Source organism: Fundulus heteroclitus, chromosome 12 (assembly GCF_011125445.2).
Source record: "Fundulus heteroclitus isolate FHET01 chromosome 12, MU-UCD_Fhet_4.1, whole genome shotgun sequence".
NCBI lineage: Eukaryota > Metazoa > Chordata > Actinopteri > Cyprinodontiformes > Fundulidae > Fundulus > Fundulus heteroclitus.
This window is the reverse complement of record NC_046372.1, coordinates 32,201,922-32,221,753: the sequence shown is the minus strand read 5'-3', so window position 1 is coordinate 32,221,753 and position 19,832 is coordinate 32,201,922. Positions and strand designations below refer to the sequence as shown.

General features: G+C 38.6%; 1 protein-coding gene across 1 annotated transcript in view; it reads right to left on the bottom strand.

Annotated features, from left to right (window-relative positions):
• The window catches only part of LOC105926800 (phosphatidylethanolamine-binding protein 4), a 78,701-nt gene extending 59,011 nt beyond the window's left edge, over positions 1-19,690 (bottom strand). Inside the window, exons 1-3 of the mRNA XM_036144463.1 lie at positions 19,585-19,690; positions 16,424-16,527; positions 16,071-16,203 (exon numbers count right to left, since the gene is read on the bottom strand). Of these exons, the coding sequence (XP_036000356.1) occupies positions 16,071-16,203; positions 16,424-16,527; positions 19,585-19,668 (321 nt within the window). The 5' untranslated portion in view covers positions 19,669-19,690. The remainder of the gene's footprint in view (positions 1-16,070; positions 16,204-16,423; positions 16,528-19,584) is intronic.
• Positions 19,691-19,832: the final 142 nt, after the last annotated feature.

Genomic DNA, 19,832 nt, shown 5'->3' with positions numbered 1-19,832 from the left:
ATGCAGCAAATAATAGTAATATAGATGTGAAGGATTTACTGATCCCAGGACAAAACAGGAAAAAAATGTGAAATACATGCTACTGACTGCTAACTAACAATGATTCAACAAAAAAACAAACAAGAAGCTCAAACTAAGTTAAAATAAACCACAGAAAACCTTTTTACCCAAGTGGAAAATAATAATAACAATAATTGAACTTTATTGATCTCACAATGGAGAAATTCACTTCTGCATCTTAACCCATCTCCTTGGGGAGCAGTGGGCTGCCACTGTGTGGCGCCTGGGGAGCAATTGGGGGTTAAGGGTCTTGCTCAGGGACCCACAATGGTAGCTTGCAGGAGTTGAACTCAACCAACCTGTGGGACCGAAGCTCTGTGCTCTAACCACTAGGCCACCACTCCCCTATGATGTCCTTTAACATAGAACATCATCCTGGTCCTTCCTTGGACTTCTTTTTTTTGTCTTATCAGATTTAGTATTTCAGTTACTAATACTAAATAAATGAAATGGTATCTGTGTTTTATTTTAATTTAAAATGCTTTCTTTGTTTAATTAGTTTATATAATATTACGTATTAAACATGTTGTTCAGAAAAATCAAGTACATTTGTGATCAATTGCTATGGTTAATTTCTATTACTGTTTGAAGCTAACCGCTAAGCTAACCTGAAACATAAACACTAGAAGTGCGCATGCGCAGCCAGCAACCGGAAACTAACGAGCGTGCACGCACACTATTATTACGTGAGTGCATCAGAATGATTAGCATGTGGGACAACCAGTAGATAAGGTGATTCCCCCAGAACTTGAGGGACAGAGGGGGGTGAGAGCAGGACCAGGAATCAATTTGAATACACTTTGAGTAAGGCCTCTTTAGCGTCAGCGGTCACCATGATAAGTCCGAATAGTGCAGTCAGTAAGGAAGGAGGTATGAAAAGGAGCCTGTACGCTCCCTTTCACAGTTAGTTTTGCCCAGGAATCCTGCGACATCCTTTACCAGCGCTAAGAAGCCTTAAGGCATCCCACAATCCTTTGCGTAACATTAAGTATAGGCACAGCCCCCTCACAGGAATCAACAAAAATGTCCAGAGTGAAAAGAGTGCCACTTTGTATTTCATTTTCAGGCTGTAGGCCCGGATTGGACTCACATCATCCATGTGTGTTTCCGTAACGTTTCCGTAATGACGTCTGAGTTAAAGCCTGTCCAAAATTGAGACAGCAGTCCGAAGCTTCTTTCCTCCCCACGATAGAGTTCTTATTGTTGATCCTGTGAAAGGTCAAGGGACAGGAGTTACAGGAGCTAGAAGCTATTATTAAGGGAATTCAGACGGAGCCCAGAACTCTGACAAATCTCTGCCCTTCACAGGGCAGGGATGAAGATGATGTAGATGATCAGGAAATCTGCTGAGTCCCTGGGGGGAAGATGAAACTGTTAAGCTGGCAAGCATCAGTTGAGAGCTTGTAGAAAATCAAACTCTGGAATAATGAAGCTCTTTCAGATTATCAGGTCTGTGGCAGACGAGCCAGGTCCTCCTGAGCTGGTAGAAATCTCAGAGGTCCTGGATGGCTGAGAGCTTGTGGAACAGCAAAAACTCTGAAACAGTCAGGTTTTTCATGCTGTCCAGGTCTCTTATCCAATTTACAACAACAGCGTCCAAAAAATTTCCAACGTCAATGTCTATGTGAATGCTGGCAGAGTCATCTGTGGTTTGTCATCCAAACGTTGCTGTAAAATTACGTTTGGTATTTCAAACATGAAAATCATCTTTCTGTTTAAATCTAAGAATCAAACAGACTGTTAATAACTTTTGGTTTTTATTTTTGGGGAAAAAAGGCCTGTTTTATTTCCAGTCAACAAGTAAATGGAATTAACCTATTAAATGCTTTTCTAGTTATACAGAGCAGTTGAAACCCTTTAAGGGCAATATACAGAGACCAATGTCATGTTTTTGGACTGTACGAGGAAGCCGGAGTACGCGGAGAGAACCCACATATGCACAGGGAGAACACGCAAACTCCATGCAGATAGATGGTTACGCAAAACATAGGACCTTCTTGCTGCAAGGCAACCGTGCTACCAACTGCGCCACTGCACAGCACAATTAACCATCTGTATAGTTTATGATTCTATCTGTTTGGTTATTCATTTGAGCTTGCTGCATTTTATTTTCTTTATTAGACAATAAAGTAGATATTGCATAATAAATGGTGACATTTCTCTCTATGATCCATTATAAATTGATAGATGTTCTATGCTTGTCCTTTGAATTAAAAGAATAAAGAATGTACCTTCCTTTAGGTACATCCAGGACATACTTAAGCACTTAGGATTCCCTGAAAAGGATAATAATTCACCTTTGGATAAAATACATTTTACTGTTAAGCTTTGAGGCTAATGTGATTTTTGATGAGCAGTAGAGCTGCACATTATATTGAATTGCAGTTGTCATCACAGTATCAGTGCGTGCAATACCATATTTGCAAAAGGTGGCTTGGACGCAATATTTGTCCTGTTATTTTAAGCTAAGTGTCCACACTCTGCATACCCATAGCTCACACATCACACTAAGATGTCTTTAGTGGCTGAGATGTTTAAGCTCATACAGAGCTGGACACATCGTGGAATACCTAGAATGAAAAGCGGGTTAAACGCGATCAGTTTGATCATCACAATTTATGGCTATTGAATCGCAATCGAATATTTTCTTGACGTCATGCCTTAATAACCTGTAACCAGTTTGGTTTTTGACATTCAAGTCCTCAAAGGTGGATGATAGCTTTTATATACAGCAAATGCTCTGTAAAATGATTTACCTAAAAGTCTGAACAATAGATACACGAACAGCTGAATTTGATAAAAACACACCAACAATACAGAGCTTTACTTTGAAGCCTTAACAAAATCCACAATGTGTTGCATTGCATCCAAACACAGCTCAGAAAAATCCTTAGTTTGGAGAACAGGCTGAAATAAAATCAGTCGTCTGACAGATCATTTTGTGCACACAGATATATTTAGTGCTGTCAGAGAGGACATCACAGAGAATGGCACTTAAATCACAATGCAAAAACTGTTATCAGAGGAGGTACAGGTTTATGGTTCAAGGGCTCGTCCATTCATCGAGAACAAGCTCAGCGTCTCTGCCTGACATACTGATCAAGACAGCACAAATAAAACAGCTCCACAGCTCCATCTTTGCCTCTCCCCAAGGGAATAATATAGCACCCATCTGAATGTGGCACATATTGAATCAATTCCAGCGTTGATGATTCATTTGAATAAATCACCCTCTTTTAATTTTTTTTCTTCTTTTTTTGCCAACTTGCACTGATACTGAAATAAGGAAGAAAAAAAACAACAACTGAAGCAAAATTGAGAAGAGACAGGTGACAGTAGTGTAAAGGACTGCTAATCCTAATTCCTCTTTCTAGTAGCAATTAATGGCTACAAAAATAATCTCCATATATATTTTGTTGCAATTCTTTTTTTTTTTTTTTTTTTCAGCCGACCTGCATAATTCACACAGATCAAATCCAGGGGGATATGTGGCTGTAGGCAGAGAGGATCTTATCCTGGATTTGCATAGATGAATGCACAGCGATAATTCAAGTAACTGAAAGGACAGATGCTGTTTTGACCTGCTATAAATTCTCCATCTGATCACTTACTATCGACTAAAACTGGTCAGGCGAGGTAACATTTTCAAATATGGCTCATCCATGAAAAAAAAAAATCAACTCCCCATCCAATCTGACGGAATATGAAATATTTTAAGAAGAAGAAGAAAAAAAAAAAAACTTTGAGAGTGTTCCACATAAAGATGCAGAGGATCAGCCTATTGGCAAATATGAAAAATCAGCAGCTTGTGCAATGAAAGCGTTATATCCGCATTCAAGCTAAGAGACATAGTCTAACATACACAGACACAAATCCTGTTGAGCAGAGCTGAGCACAGATACCCTACCAGCCCTCAGAGGCACAATTAGGATTTCATGGGGGGGTGGGGGGGGGGGGGGGGGGTCTACATTCCTGCACACATGAAAAAAGTCCTTTTTCCAACCTCACAATAATATCAACTTTTTACTCAAGGAGAAACCTGGAGCAGCACTCAATAGGATTTGGACAAACAAATACAAACATGAAAACAAAGGCAGGGCGCTAGAAAAAAAAAAGATCTAAATTTAAGCCGTAGTTGTTTGAGGAAACCCAGTGCTAAGCCTCCCAGTTCCAATCAATTTCTTTTATTCTGTGCGGTATAAAAACGCAGCAACCACTCGCAGTTTGTTTGAAGTGCCTGGACTGCGTGGAGCTGTGCTGGGTTCAACAGCGTTTTTCTATGGACTCCCTCAGCGTATGATTATCACACCTGTCACACATTCAGTCCCAGTGACAAGGGGTCAAGTAGCTGCCGGTTTGTGTAAAGAGAAGAGAGAGAAGAACACTTGCACATCATTTCATGATGCGAACTGACAGGAGAACGTTGTTCTTGTAAAATGTGACGCAGTACATAGAAGACAGAGACAAATGCCAAGCGTGTAGACGTTATCTATCCTTCCGTTTTGGGTGCAACGCAGGAAATTAGTAAACGCAAACGTTAAATCAATCCTGAGATGAAACAAAACCTGAGACAATTAATGACTTTGTTCAGGTCTTTGACATAAACAAAATCAGCAGCCATACATAGAAAAGCCATTTATGTAAGGATTTTTCTTCAAGAAGGTGTGAACACTCATCTATAAGCATTTCAACTGTGTTATGTTCAAACCTTGTTATATGGCCACATGTAATGTAAAAATAAAAATCAATAGATGGAGGTAAGCTATATGTAAAGCACACTGTTTCATGCTGTATTAAAAAGCTTAAAACAGAGGTAATGGAGTTTAATGGTCACATTAAGGCAGGGTTTACTGTGTCATATGAAGTGCTACCTGTACCGACCTTTGAACTACAAGAGCTCAAGCTCACCTTAACTTTACATAATATAGACATGTTTTTAATGCTTTTGTCATTCTTAAATCTATGCTAATAAAAGTATGATTAAAAAGAAGGAGAAAATGAATAAAATAGCATTTTACATGCACCTCACTGGAGGGTTGTGCTATTTTTTTGAACAGGCTTGTGGGTACCACATATGGTCCTTATGGTCCTATGGGCGCCATGTTGGTGACTTCTGCATTAAGGGGTGCATGGCTTTTGGTCATGCACCCCTTAACGCAGGGGTTTGATGTATTTAAGTGGTATAAATGAACAAAAAGACAATTGTCCTGTATTAAACAAAATAAAGTGCCTTACATTCATATGTATCCATCCCCCTTGATTTTTTTTTCTCATTTGTCATGGTCCAACCATGAGCTTCCATATATTTTAAGCAGATTTTATGTGATAATCCAAAACAAAGCACAGCAGAATTGTGAAGAGGAGATAAATGATCAATAGTTTTGGATTTAAAATTAAATAAAAACAAATCTGAACAGTGTGGCTTATTCCGAGCTTTAATCATCTCAGTAAGCAGCCAAGAGGCCTTTGGCACCTCTGCAGAGAAGCTGCAGAGACCCACAACTCAGGTGGGAGAATCTGCTGACTCGACAACTACCAACAACAGTCTGCCCTTCATAGAAGAGTGGCAAGAAGAAATTCATTGCTGAAAGAAAGCCATTAGAAGTTCCTTTTTTGCAGTTTGCAAATACTGTACATCCCCCCGAACCCCACTGTGAATCATGGTGGTGGCAGTATGATGCTGTGGGGTTCCTTTCCCTTGGCGTCAACAGGGAAGCTGTCTGATAATGTGAAGATGAAACTAAACTAAGGGCACTCCTGGCAGAAAACCTGTTTGAGGCAGCATAAGACTTGAGACCGGAGCGGAACTTCACCATCTAGCTAGATGAACCCTAAACATACAGCCACAGTTAACATTAAGCGTTTAGATTAAATCATAGTTATGTGTTGGAAATGGCAAGTTTAAGTCACCTAAACTCAATTGGGAACCCGTGTTAAACTTAAAAATGTATGTTCACATACATTATCGATCCCGTCTGGCTGAGCTTGAGCTTTTTTGTTAATACGAAGGGTGAAAAATCTCAGCCGCCATATGTGCAAAGCTGGAGGCGACAAACCCAAAAGACTGTAACTTCCGCAAGAGGTGATTTTTTTGAAGGTGGGTGAATACAAATGCACGGCATACTTTTTGGACTATTCCTGTGTTGGAAACCATGTATAGTTGTCTCCCCACTTCCTACTGTCACATTAAATCGTAATAATGTGCATCATATTTTAAGGTCGTGATGTGACAAGATGTGAAAATGGTCAAGTGCTTCTGAATGGTTTTGGAAGGTTCTGCATGCCTCTGGCACCACATAGTCCACGAAGCCATCAGCTCAGAAGTAAATTGACAGATGTTAAGCTAACTGCCATGATTATTATAAATGGCAACAAACTGTGGCTACAATGAATGTCTCCATCTGTAAATATACAGTGCTGCTGATGAAACCAGGCAAAACTAATGCCCCGAGGTGCATTTATAGAGCATAATGCCAAGTAGGGACATTTGCAGCAGCCGGCTTTGAGCAGGACCTTTTAGCTGCCCGGCTCACAAAGTGATGCTTTAAAGACAACCACATTGTAAGTGTCACTACCGATCCTCAGATTTGTCTCACGTCGCAGGAAAAGGTTAAGCACATCGTCTATCTGCAAATGCCAAATTCCGAAGTCGGGCACAAAGTTGGCACCCAGATAAATCGCGCTATCACTGCGCTTCAGTTTTCTCATTATCCATACCTTTCATGACATTCACATAAAGAAACAAAGCCTCATGCCAACACCTACTCTGTGAGAGAGCTCTTTCAGTTCAGCTCAAAAGCTGAGAGCTCCAAACCTCCACACCACAGTGTGGGCAGCGCTGGCACAGCCGCGTGCCTAAGAACCCTGACTGAGTGCAACAGTTGGACTAATAACGGAACAAAAAAAAAAAAGTAAAATGGACACACCGCGAGGACAGCAATAGCTCCACAGCTAAGGAGCATGTTGACTCCTGCCCACCTTTTTCTTATTCACGAGCCGAAGGTGTCCACAATGCCTCTCAGGTCTTAGTGCCATGAGGGGCGGTGAGCTCTCAAGTTCAGCCACTTCAGGGTGAAGCAAATCACTTTAATATGTTAAGAAGATTAAGCTGGATAAATGTCTAGATACATTTTTTGAAAGGCAACGTAAATCTCCAGTGTTTTTATTTGGGGAGGGGCGGCGTGTGAGTCAGTTGAGACGATCAACACAAACCCACCAGAACGCAATGCGATTGGCTGGGAGAAATTGGGCTTATTTGAGATTTTGCATTTTAAGCTTCTTGAATCTAAGACCATCCCACTTCTTCCTTATTATTTCAAACACCAACATTTGAGACAACAAAACTAGGAGAAAACCCCCCAGCACTGGTCACAATTTCATCTCCTCTCTCAGCTTAGACTCAGCTGTCTTATCCTCCTTTAGCTTATTTTATAGCTCTAATTGTAAAGGTCAATGCACCCAGCTGTTAATCTGCTGTTCGAAGCTTGGTAGATAATACACAAAGAAAAAAGAAACAGGTTCAAACTTTGAGTCCGCAAGAAGTCGAGACCCTGAACAACTCCATCTTCAATTCAGATTAATTTTATGTGTGTGGGGGGGGGGGGGTCTATTCAAAAATGCAGGATGAGGATTCTCTTTTTTGTTTTATCAAAAAATTTGCAATCCGAGGGTGTCCGCCCGTCAGCCTGCTGCGCAAGAAATTGAGTGTGAAACGTCAGGGCGAAATGAAGCAAATAATGTAAAGGGATTAGAAAATAATTTGCATAACATTTTTGGTGTTTCCAAACTGCAGGATCAGGAAACTAACAAAGGGAGCTTTATCTTTCCCTCGGATCAATTAACACATCAATAGAGCTGATCCTTTCCACCGTAAGATACCTCCTAATGTCAATATGAATATATTTATTAAATACAATAAACAAAAATAAGGCAAACCAATATGGAAACAAGCGTTTACATCATGGGTGAAAACATACGCCAAAGAAAACTTTAACAGGGTCTACATGTAAAATATGCTTTATGCTCACACTACCAAACATGCATTGAGCTGTTTTTTTTTCTTTCTTAAACTCTGTCTCTTCATGCAGAGTTAAGACAATAAAGATTAAGGGGGATGGTATTATGGAGAGTTAGGCATTATGAGAAGCCCTGAAGCTGTTCTTAAAGAAGGTGAATCAGAGGATTGGGACAAAACTGGAACTAAACCCTGTGCCGGACCACAAATGAGAAGCACAAAACATTTTAGGCAAAATGCCATTAAGCCAAGCATCTGGTTCTTAAGCAAACTTCACTCGATCCCTTATAACTTTGAGATTACTAAGTTTTAAGACAAAGGAAAACTGTCTAAAAGTGTGTTACCTCAGCTTCTAGCATAAATACCTCAGAAATTATGTCTGGAGACTTGAGTAGAGTTTGTTTCCCATTTAGGACAAACAAGGCCTCAACAGTCAAAGGGAACAGGAAAACAGCGTTTGTGTGGCAGGGCTTCCCGGCTTTAGAGCTGATTTTAAAACAAGGCGCTCTTTGGAAGGGATAGACATTAACTGGAGTTTCATCTCTTTAAAACTGCTAAAATGCTTTTGGGTCAATAGCATGGTCATCAAGCCCAATAGAACCAATAAATGAATCTCGACATGCAAGCTTCCTTCACAGAAACCAAAAAGTCATAATGAAAGCTATCCCACTAATACGATGGCTGAACCTGCAGTGACTCATTGATCAACTCCACGGTCAGACCTTACATGAGTGCACGAGACGCTTACTCGTTATAAAATCTCATGTAGCTCTTTAACTTACTAACTAACATATGGTGTTGTTATAACCTAATAAAATGCATTAACTGTGAAGCCTGAGGAAAAATGGTACATGGTTTTCAACAGGTTTTACAAATGAAAGCCCCCTTTACTTTGATACCCATGAATACGGTCCAGTGCAATCAGTGGCCTTCTGAAGTTGTCAAATACATTAATAGTAAACAGAGTCCACCTGGATTTAATTAAAGCTTACCATTAACATAGGAGTTCTGTGAAGGCCTTAGAGATCTGACACAGAACATTAATAGGGACGTTTTGTGGAGGGTTAAACAATATAGCTTAGGACATTTCACAGAGCACTGTTCAGTCCATTACCTGAAGAAGTAAACAGTGCGGCACAACTTTAAACATTGTCTGAGAATAGACCCAACAGGATACCATCTGTAAAACATGGCAGAGGCAGCATCATGCTGTGGGGACGCTTTGCTTCAGCGAGAGCAGGGAAGCTGCTCAGACAGGATGGAAGAAGATTGATTAAGCTAAACACAGGGCAGTCCTGCAAAAAAAACTTCTTAGAGCCTGAAATGTACTTGAGAGTGAGACAAAAATTTGCAATCTAGAACAACAGCAACTCTAAACATAGACGAAAATCCAAGTGAAAATGTAATAACTGCAAAGCTGCTGCTCACGGGTGCTGTCTGACTGTTCCTTGACAATTTTTGCAAAGAAGATTGGGCACAAATCTCCGTATAGATGTGTAAAATGCTAGAGAGATGCAGGGAAAGGTGGCTTTACAAAGTATTAATTCAGGGATTCATGAAAATGCATGAACATTTTCTAATTTTAAAATAAAATTCTAAAACAATGTATAAAAAATGTGAAGACTTTCAAGGTATATAGATACCTTTCAAAGGCTCTCTAGATAAGAAACTAAGTTTTAGCTAAACTTGTTGGATTGATTTTTGTAAAGAAAAAAAAACCTGAATGTGAATGTAAACTTTTATTTTTCTCTTCTCTCTCCAAGCTGATCTGATAACTTTAAAGAAAAGGTACAGGCTTCTTGTGGTGCCAAAGTACGACAGAGTCATCTCCAGATCTCGCAGTGATTCTCTGCCAAATCTAAGAATGCTGTGGCTCATATAAATAGAAATTTAATCTTGTGTGTTTGTCTAAGTATCCAGAGCAGCACTTCTCATGCAGATTATGAATCTCTGTTTAAACAGTTCATGCAGTCAATGTATATGAACTGATAAGAGACAGTCTGTGTGAATACTGAATAATAATCATGAAGCACAGCTTAAAGTGATATTTTCATTAAAGGAGATGTCATGTCTATAATTCCTCATGGAATAGTAGATTTAATCATATTGATGAATTTTATGATTGTCATCCATTGAATTGTTTCTTTCACAAGAATGATTGACTGCATTTTTAATAAATGGTTAATAAATGGTAGGAGAAAAATGACTTTGCATCACTGCTTTGCAACAGAGTGGTGCACCAAAACATGCAGCTTTAGTTAAATTACAGAAACACTCCATCTTTGTATGCCTCTGATATTGTAGTATTCACAATTTGATCAGTTTGAGCCCTAGAGTATTTAAACGTCAAAAAAAAATAAAAAAAAAAAAAAAATAAAGAAGCCATATCAGAATCATTTATCCACCACTAGGGGCACTGTACAGGGCATTGAACTTTCATCCCCAAAAGGTGAGGCGCTATATATATATATATTATATATATATATATATATATATATATATATATATATATATATATATATATATATATATATATATATATATATATATATATATATATGTCTGTGTGTAAAAACGGTGACATAATGGCCTATGTATCTTACTCCATTCTAATGCAGCTTTGTACCTTTTCTCTCAACGCGCTCGGCCCAGACAGATCGCACCTCATGAAGAAAACATTATAGAGATGACGGAGCTTGATGTAAAATAAAATGCATTTTAGTTCTTGATGTTTAGACCTACGATAAATGAAAGATAAAGAACAGCATGGCGGCAGCTTATTTCAAGACTTTCAATGCATCAGAGTAACCGCACAAGCATGCGGGTTTTATTTAGTGACTGCATTTTAATTCTCTGTCCTTTTTGTCAAATTGTTCCTTGCATATAAACCTAACTACTCCTCAGAGTTTCTCTAATCTGCTTTCATCCTTCCATTCACACAATATATTTTAATTGTAAATTACAATATATATTTATTGTAATTTACAATAAATTTACAAAACATATTTTGCCCCAAACTCTACAAAGAGAGTCATGTTACTGCTCACCAAATAACATATATCATTATCGTAAGACACACAGTAGGCATCAGTATGAGAAGAAAAGTGAAAACAGGAGAAAAAGGTAAGAGAAATAGGAACGTATAAAAGCGCTGGTTATAAATAGAAGCCCCTTGCACGTATCTTTTTTATAAGGTCTGTGACAGACTGAATGAGAACCTATGTGCGCCAGTTGTAGGCTTCACCAGAGCCAAATAATTGTTTTTCCTGTCTGATAATTTAGCGGTTTATTGCTTCCATTGGGATGAACGTGTTCAATCAATCCAGTGATCCTGGTAGCAGGAGGTTGCAATTCTTTCCTCTTCAGAAGCTCACATGAATCACATGCATTATATGGTAACAGGCCAGGATTGATTGGAGCAGAATGCAGGTCAGCTTAACATGGTGTTATTATGACAAAAGAGGAACATTAGCTAAGGAAAAAAAGAAAAACTCCCTGAATTCCTGCCAAACATGCCTCTTTAATTCATCAGAGCCAAAAACACCCACTTGATGACACTGAATGTGCAATTAGACAGCGATTACAGAAAATATTTTTACTTCTTGACCCGTGGCGGCACAAAAAGGTGCGAAGGGAGGCCCTTGTTTGTTCTTACAGAGATAAATTCTTGACCCTGGGCCGATTAAGGGCTATCACCTGCTGGAAACGAAATCCTTTCTTCGGAGGGCTTCGGCATCCACGACATTAAGACCTGTCAGGAATTCTGCATGGGTGGACATGTAGGCTTTCCTGGGAATGACAGGGTCTGTTAGAGAGGAACCCCACCCTCGCTTTCTCCGGCATGCCAACACAGAGGAGAGTGGGCAGCGCTGAGACGGCAGCCTGCCGTGGGCACTGCCAGGCTTAAAGCTGCCCTGTCGTCATCAGAGGCTTGCAGAGAAGAACACTAAGATTCACCAAAAAAAAAAAAGAGGAGAAAAAAAAAAGAGGAAGGGGATCGTTGCATTTAAATCCTCTCTCAACGCCCCCACATGTTTTAGCAAAGCATAAAAATCATTCACCGAAAGAGAGAGAGAGAGAGAGAGAGAGAGAGAGAGAGAGAGAGAGAGAAAGTGAAAAAGAAAAAAGATGGAAGGAAATAGAGAGGAAACAGCTATTAACAGCGGTAAGCAAGCTCAAGAGATCATAGAGAGGCAGCTCTAATCGCAGTAATGGTTTAAACCCTCATTCCATCCACCAGATGCAGAAAGTGTCTACCCAAAAACAAGGCTTTGAAATCCCCCATGTCTAAGAATGTGCCCCGTGGCTACAGTCTTTGCTAAGAAAGGGGAACAAAAATCTCATAAAATGTCTCTAATTTTGGAGTATGGGGAAAAGAGCAGCAGCACTAGGGTCTGTGTCATTTACACAAACTCCATAAATGAAAGATGACCCCTCAAAGCAGCGACTTGAAACGAGTCCTTTTAGATCCATGCAGAATCTCAGTCGGCTGTTTAAGCCAAATGAACCAATGCTGGCAGGTAGACCTCTAGACCAATTTAATCAGGTTATATATGCAACTAAACGTCAGAAAATGGTTTAAACTTGTAATTTAAATGAGTGATATGTTTCCCCTAAAGTCAATTGAATCAGGGTTTTTACAGTTTTCACAAACAACCTATTGCATCAATAATAATTTAATAACATAAAACTGAAAGTATAAGCATCTGGATGACATGAACAAACATGAATTTATTTTTTTATTTCTATACAGAGCTTTTCCTTGCATGTTTCGTTTCTTTGTTCGGCAGCCCAGCTTTATTTTTAAGATTTTTTTTTTGTCCACAAGCCAACTTTGATTGCTCTCCAAAGAGCCTCTAGTTACATGATGAACTCTCATGTCTATTTTCTCCTGTGAATCTAAATATCCAGGAAGCATTTGGGATAAAAAAAAATAAAAATATGAAACAGAAAAAAAAAAAACACCCTGCTAATACATGGAAAATTTAGATTCTAAAACAGAGAGGAAGGACATTTCTAATCACAAACAGACATTCCTTCAAAAGCACAAGCCCTGTCTAAAAGCAGACATGAACCACTTGATCGGCCCAAGATTTGTATGATTTATGATCAGTAACCTGCAGGTCAAATACAGAAAATAAGATTTTTTTTCCTTCTATTTATTAAACACGTTTAAACTGAGAACTACTACAGTTTTCAGTCTTTAAACGCATCGACTGACATTATGCTATTTGATACAGGTTTTTCGTGTTTATCAAAGACGATGATGTTGCAATCCCTTTATTTTCTGCTGGATTCAGAACCTCTATGTAGGAACATGCAGCACATGGTTTCTCTTCATGAGAACCGTCTTTAGGAAAAGATGATAGAAATCATCCCAATCTGAATCTAACCCTGGACATCGGCCGGGGAACGTATTCGAATTGCCGTGCATACGTTTCCTTCGAGTGAGATTTATAAAACCGAGTAGAAAAATCTGACCCCTAATATATTAGACACACTTTTAACAACAAATCTCAAACATGTCTCTTTTACTGCACCACTGATTAACACAATGTACCTTTGCTTATGAAACTGTAATCTAGCCATGTTCCTATGTGGTTTGGTCTCATCAGCCAATTTCTATCCCACTCACATCCAATTGTAGATCATTTTGAGACATTTGAGTATGATAAAATGTTTAAAGGAAAGCCACCTAGGCTCGCTTCTAAAGGACAGAAGTGCTTTCGCTGAGGGTCAACTGTGAAGTTTGGACGCAGGGATCTGCAGCTCCTGCGACCCTTTTGCTTTTGTTTTTGGTCGTACGTCCATATTTAGAGGCAGTTTTATGGGACCGCTGCCCACTGTGTTTTAGTACAATTACTCAGCAGGCACGCATCCCGTCCCAGTAATGAAGTGGGTGTTACAGTGGGCGGATTTAAGCGGCCACTATTCTGGATTCCTGCTATTGGGTACGAGGTCTAAGTGGCGGAGAGAAACCAACGGTGCTGGCAGCGTGGCGCGCGGACAGAGAAGCAAGAAGACCAATAACAACCCGAACCTTCAGATAGTGCGTCTTTACATAAGTGTCAGAGAAAATGGGGAATCACATTTCAAAGCCCAGTAAATAAAGTTTGTATTGATTAAATCTAACATGCAATCTGTTTTGCTGTCTGACACCGTTTCTGGCTCTAAAAAAGAATCCTGTAAGACAGCATTATAGATAATACGACCATAGATCAAATGGAGTTTGGGCAGGAGAAGGGCAATAGATCATGTTCGGACCAGACTGCTTAGCTCTGGAAATTCATAAAACTAGCTCCTAAATCGTAATGGCTTTCAATTCAAGTTTCCCACTTGAGGGATGTGGGATTTTCTGCATGTTTTCAGTTAACTGTACAAGTGTGTCTCCTTCAGTCAGCGGCTCCAAAATATAAAACAAATTTAATGTGACAAATATACTCCACCAAACTTCTAAATGAGAATCCATCTCCTGAGGACGTGTCTAACCATGTAAACCGTACCGTTAATTCATATTTGAGATCCAAGAGTGTTAAAACTCTCATCATTTGCAACCTTTTCATTTACCAACCACAATCAGCATATAATGTTCTGACATATCAGATGTCGGAAAAGTACATTTATCCTTAATCTTAATACTATAACACCTTTATGTCTTTTATTGAAGCAAGTGTTTACCTCCAACTTACATAACAGTTTTGTTAAACTTTCAAATCATCTCCTTGAGGAAATGATATCAAACAACAGTCACAAACACATGTAGCTTTATTATTATTATCTGTCCTTTGCACATCCATTTGAAAATTGCAAAATCAGTAAGAACAAGTGTTTTTATCTGTATTTTAGTTTTAGTTTGAAAATTATACATTTTAAAGTAAATTAACAAACAGTTAATTACTAACATTATACTCGATGTTACATGACATTATTCACTGGAAGAACTATAGGTGCTCATCCAATTTCACCTTTGTTCAACTCGTGAAGTGCACTGGGAGCTTGAATAAGAGTTACTAGTGCCACCTTCTGTCAACGCTGGTTACTTCAGTTCAATAATCAGTGAACAATAAGTGCAGAAGGTTGTATAACATCAGCTGTCCATACAGGAAGGCTGGTTGGAATGAAATAAAAAAAAGATAAACATATAATTTAATGTCTACAATTCAGGAGGTTGCTGGGAAACTTTTTTATTACACAGAAACCCGTAGATTTGAGGCTGAGGAAGATACTGCTTATTTGATGTATCACTGCACTCTAGTGGTTGAAATATGTAATTGCAAATGTGCTAAAACCTGTCTTGTTAAATTTCTAAGCTTCAATTCAATTCTGTTTATTTTGACAGCAACACCTGACAAAAACAAGATGTCTCAATGCACAAAAAAACAAACATCCAGTTTATGCACGGAAATACCTAGTCAATTCAATCCAATCAAACAGATAGATTCAAAGTCAAGTTTATTGTTCAAGTTAGCAAGAATGTCACTGACTAGCAGCAACAGGGGTATCAACTCCTGTCCTCAGGAGATGGTCTCCTCCAACTTTTGGATGTGCAGCAGCTTTAACCAACCACAGTCAAATAATTAGATGATTAGCAGCACCCGGCAGAACATGATGCCATGTTAAGGAAGCATTTCAGCCATATAATTTGGGCGTGTTAGACCAGGGAATGGGACCAGAGACCGAGCCTGGAGGACCAGAGTTTGATCCCCCGTTATGCTTGTGGTAAAAGTGTTTTTTCTGAAGGCATCATCTCAGATGTAAACACAATTTAGGGTAATTGTAGCTAACTTGTTAAAACAAACTCAACCAATATGCATTTATGTGTTACTCAAATAGCGTTTCAACGCACAACTCTGTGATCACAAATTAATTTAAGCATCTATGACAATTTGTATTTAATTTGCTTTTCAGCAGCTACCACTGTCCCTTGCCTTCTGGCTAAGATTTGACAGCGCTGATGCTCTTCAAACACGTTGAGAAACACACGCATACGTCTTACCTTCCGCGCTCTAGAGAAGTAGATCTGTGGAGCTTTCCAAACAGAGCTGATCTTCTCCCTGAATTTGTGATCCTTTGGAATCACGAGGCATTTATCGATGTCCAGTTCTGGATAGATTGCTTCCAGCCCGCCACTTTATTCAAGATGCATCCAAAAAAAAGGCAAGACTTAGTTAAAAAGACACTTTGTATTGATCTGGAGAGAAACCGCATATCGACAGGAACACATATTACTCATTTATAACATGTTCAAACCTGCCATGAACAAAACCAAAAATAAAACGCAGTATTTAGTAACATTTGTGAGGCAAGACTGTATGATCACAGCTCTTGGAGGGATCCAGTGCTACTTACTGGCAGAAAGAAGCATCCTGAGGGTCCAGGGTGCTTGGTGTTTTTTCTGCATTGAAGGGCTCCAAAAGGAAGGCAAATAACACCAAAAACAGGCCGAGTAAAGCCTACAGAAAAGCAGAGCTTTTTTAAAAAAACAGTAAGTAAATTATTCATTATTATCCAGTTCAGTTAAGAAATACTTTATTAACCTGGAAGTGAAATTAGATGCTGGAGGATCTCTCATATGAACGGTTATACACTGTCTCTAAGTTTTTCATCTTTTAAGGTCGATTTTCATTGGTCTCCTGTAATATTGTAAATCTCCGTAAAAAGAATGTTTGTTTTTTCTTCAATTTAGACGATTATCAATAAAATGGTCTGAAATAAACACTTAATAAATCAGTGTTAGAAGATTTTTATTTCTAAATGAAATCACAGAAAGGAAAATAGGTTTTCATTGATAAATGAGTTAGTTTAAAGGTACCTGTATGTCCTAGTAAAGACATTTTAAAAAAAATACATCATCACTTCCTCATTTCTTTTTTGTCCCCACTTTTTCAAAACTAAATTTCTGAACTTTTAAACGTTCACATTAGTTAAAATGTTGATCTTGCACAGGTTGTAATTGCAACGCCACATCATCAGTACTCAACTCACTCATCTCAAACTTTATTTATAAAGCACATTTAAAACAACTGGGGTTGACCAAAGTGCTATACAGATAAAAGATAAAAACTGAATGCTAAAATACATAAACACAATGCAAAAAGAAAAATTGAATGCAGATAAAATATAATAGGATAAATGTTTCAATTTAAATAAAATGTTAAAATAAAATAAAATCCTTAGCAGAAAAAAACTATTACAGTGACAAGACTTACAATGATGGTGGCATTTAACAACTAATACAATCCTTACCAATTAGATAATCGGCAGAATGTCATCTGATTAGGTACACCTTGTTAGTTCTGAGTTGAATCCTCAGCTGCCATCAGAACTCCTGCTCTCCATTGCATGGATTAAACAAAGTGCCTATAAACATTCCTTTGCAGGTTTGGTTTACACTGACATGACAGCAGCACACAGTTGCTTTAGAGCTGCTGACTGCACAACAGTGATTAACGTCTCATTCCAACACAACAGAAAGTTGTCCTATGTTTTTAATAAAAAAACAGCAAGAGATGATTTGAGCTTTGTGACATAGAGCATTATCCTGCAGGAAGTAGTCAGCAAGAGATGGGTACACTGTGCTCATACAGGGATGGACATGGTCAACAACAATTGAACAATGCAGTTGGTAACAGGGGGCCCAATATGATATTGCTATTAACAGTGGCGTCTCTGGCATTATTTGTTAACTGGGGCACAAAAACTCACAAATTTGTTTTGTGATGCATACAACCTGACAAATTAAACATACAATTAAACATAGAACCTGTTAAATTAAGCAGATTTTTTAGCATAAACCAACCCACTAGAAAATCCATTTTATACAAACTAAATGTAATTTAATTTTTATACTTAAAATTATAAATAAAGGCTCACTAATAATGTTTTAACATAGTTTTAACACAGTATTATTAACATTAATTTATTGAACAGAAAAGATTTACATCAATCCTTTAAAGAGCCAGCAAGGACAACCAACGCTAGATTAATATATATTTTTATTTAACATTTTCCTGTGTTTTATTTTGTTTAAATTGTACTACATTTTATTCCAGTTTTTTACTTGCTTTCATTCCGTTTTTATATTCCAATGTTTTAATCATGTAAAGCACGTTGCATTGTTCTTGTACTGAAATGTGCTACACAAATACATTTGCCTTGCCTAGATTGTCGCACACTATCCGTCAGAACGTAATTCAAGTATTTTGATTGGACGATCTGAGCTTGGGGCCAGAGGATTTGTCAGATGTTCATTATTTAAACAAACGTTGGTGAGCCGGCCCCCAATATCAAGACGCCTCAAGAGGATTTAGCCTACTGAGCTTGTTAGTATTTTATTGGTTAGGGAACCAGTCTTTTTTTTTTTTTTTTTTTTTACAATATTACTCTATAAAGAACGATCCTGTCCCACTGATTGTGAACATAGAGCTCCACAGCGACATCTGGCGGGGCCAGACCCCACTGGCCCCAAATGCAGAGACGCCACTGGCTATTACCCTGTCAGCACCAGCCTGAGCAGTTGATAGAGTTGTTTAGTGCACTAAACCATATGCAAAATTTGAACGGCAGAACAAATATATACATATTTGAATTACTATCTCAGTGTCAACGTTTTGTATCTATGTAGACTCAAAGGTGGGAGTTTTTTTTTTTTTTTTTTTTTTTGGAGGAAATTTTAAAACTGTGAAGTGAATGTAAAATCCTTGCATTCATGTCATGGTCACTAGTGTCACAATTTGCAGTGATAAAATGTAGGATGATATATGCTTTCGTGCCGTTTATGCCAATTTATGACTCCACCATCTTAATCATGCAGCTGCACGATTTTATTTCCCCTTTTCAGATGTTATAGTCCCCTTTAAAGACTGTGTGTGAACGGTAGCGTTCCTCTCTAAGCAGAATTGAGTGGGTTATCTTGTGTGATCTGCTGCTGTAGCTTGTCTGCTTTAAGGCTTTGCAGCTGGAGCTTTTACAGGCTATTTCTACATGTTGATAATGAGTGGTTTATTTAAACTGTTGCATTGTTATTCAACAATATACCTGTTCTTATCTGACATTTCATAAAACTTTAGAAACAACGCCATTAACGTGCATTAAACATTGATCAAGCTGAGGGTTTACATTTTCTACCGTCACTTCCTTTTTCTAAACTTACAAGTGCCACGCGCATTAATTACTTTAGTCGCGCGAGCTGAGAGAGAGGCGCGCACTTGGCTTTTTCTCGTCGTCGCTGTCATTATCTAACTCAAAATGGTTGAATTAAAATTTGAACTCAAGTCTCCCTCGTAGCTTGACTAGGGTCACTTAATCATACGCACTTAAGTTGGGATATGTTTAGCTTTCACTTGTCTAGCTTTTTTTTTTTTTTTTTTTACTTTTTGCCGCACTTCAAGGCTGAGCAATTTAGGAAGTGTCCACGAAGCCACACAGCAGCGACTAAGCAAGCCGAAATACACACACCTCAGTCTCCCACAGCATCGAAGCAGGTGTAATTAGTTTGCTATAATCATTACCATCAGTTTGAAGCCGTGTTGTTGCGTTTGTTCGCAGGGTTCCTCCTTCTCCGAGACGCTGTTGAGCTTCGTGCTGCTGCGCATGCGCAGGACGCCTGGCGTGGAGCCGGACAAGTTTCAGGTGTCATTATGAGAAACAAAAAACCAGAAGACTGCCGCAGTGTCCGCACTGAACATGTGCACATGTAGGTCTTTGTTTATTTAAATGTTATAGACACACTTTCAAGAACACATGCTACAGAATAGTT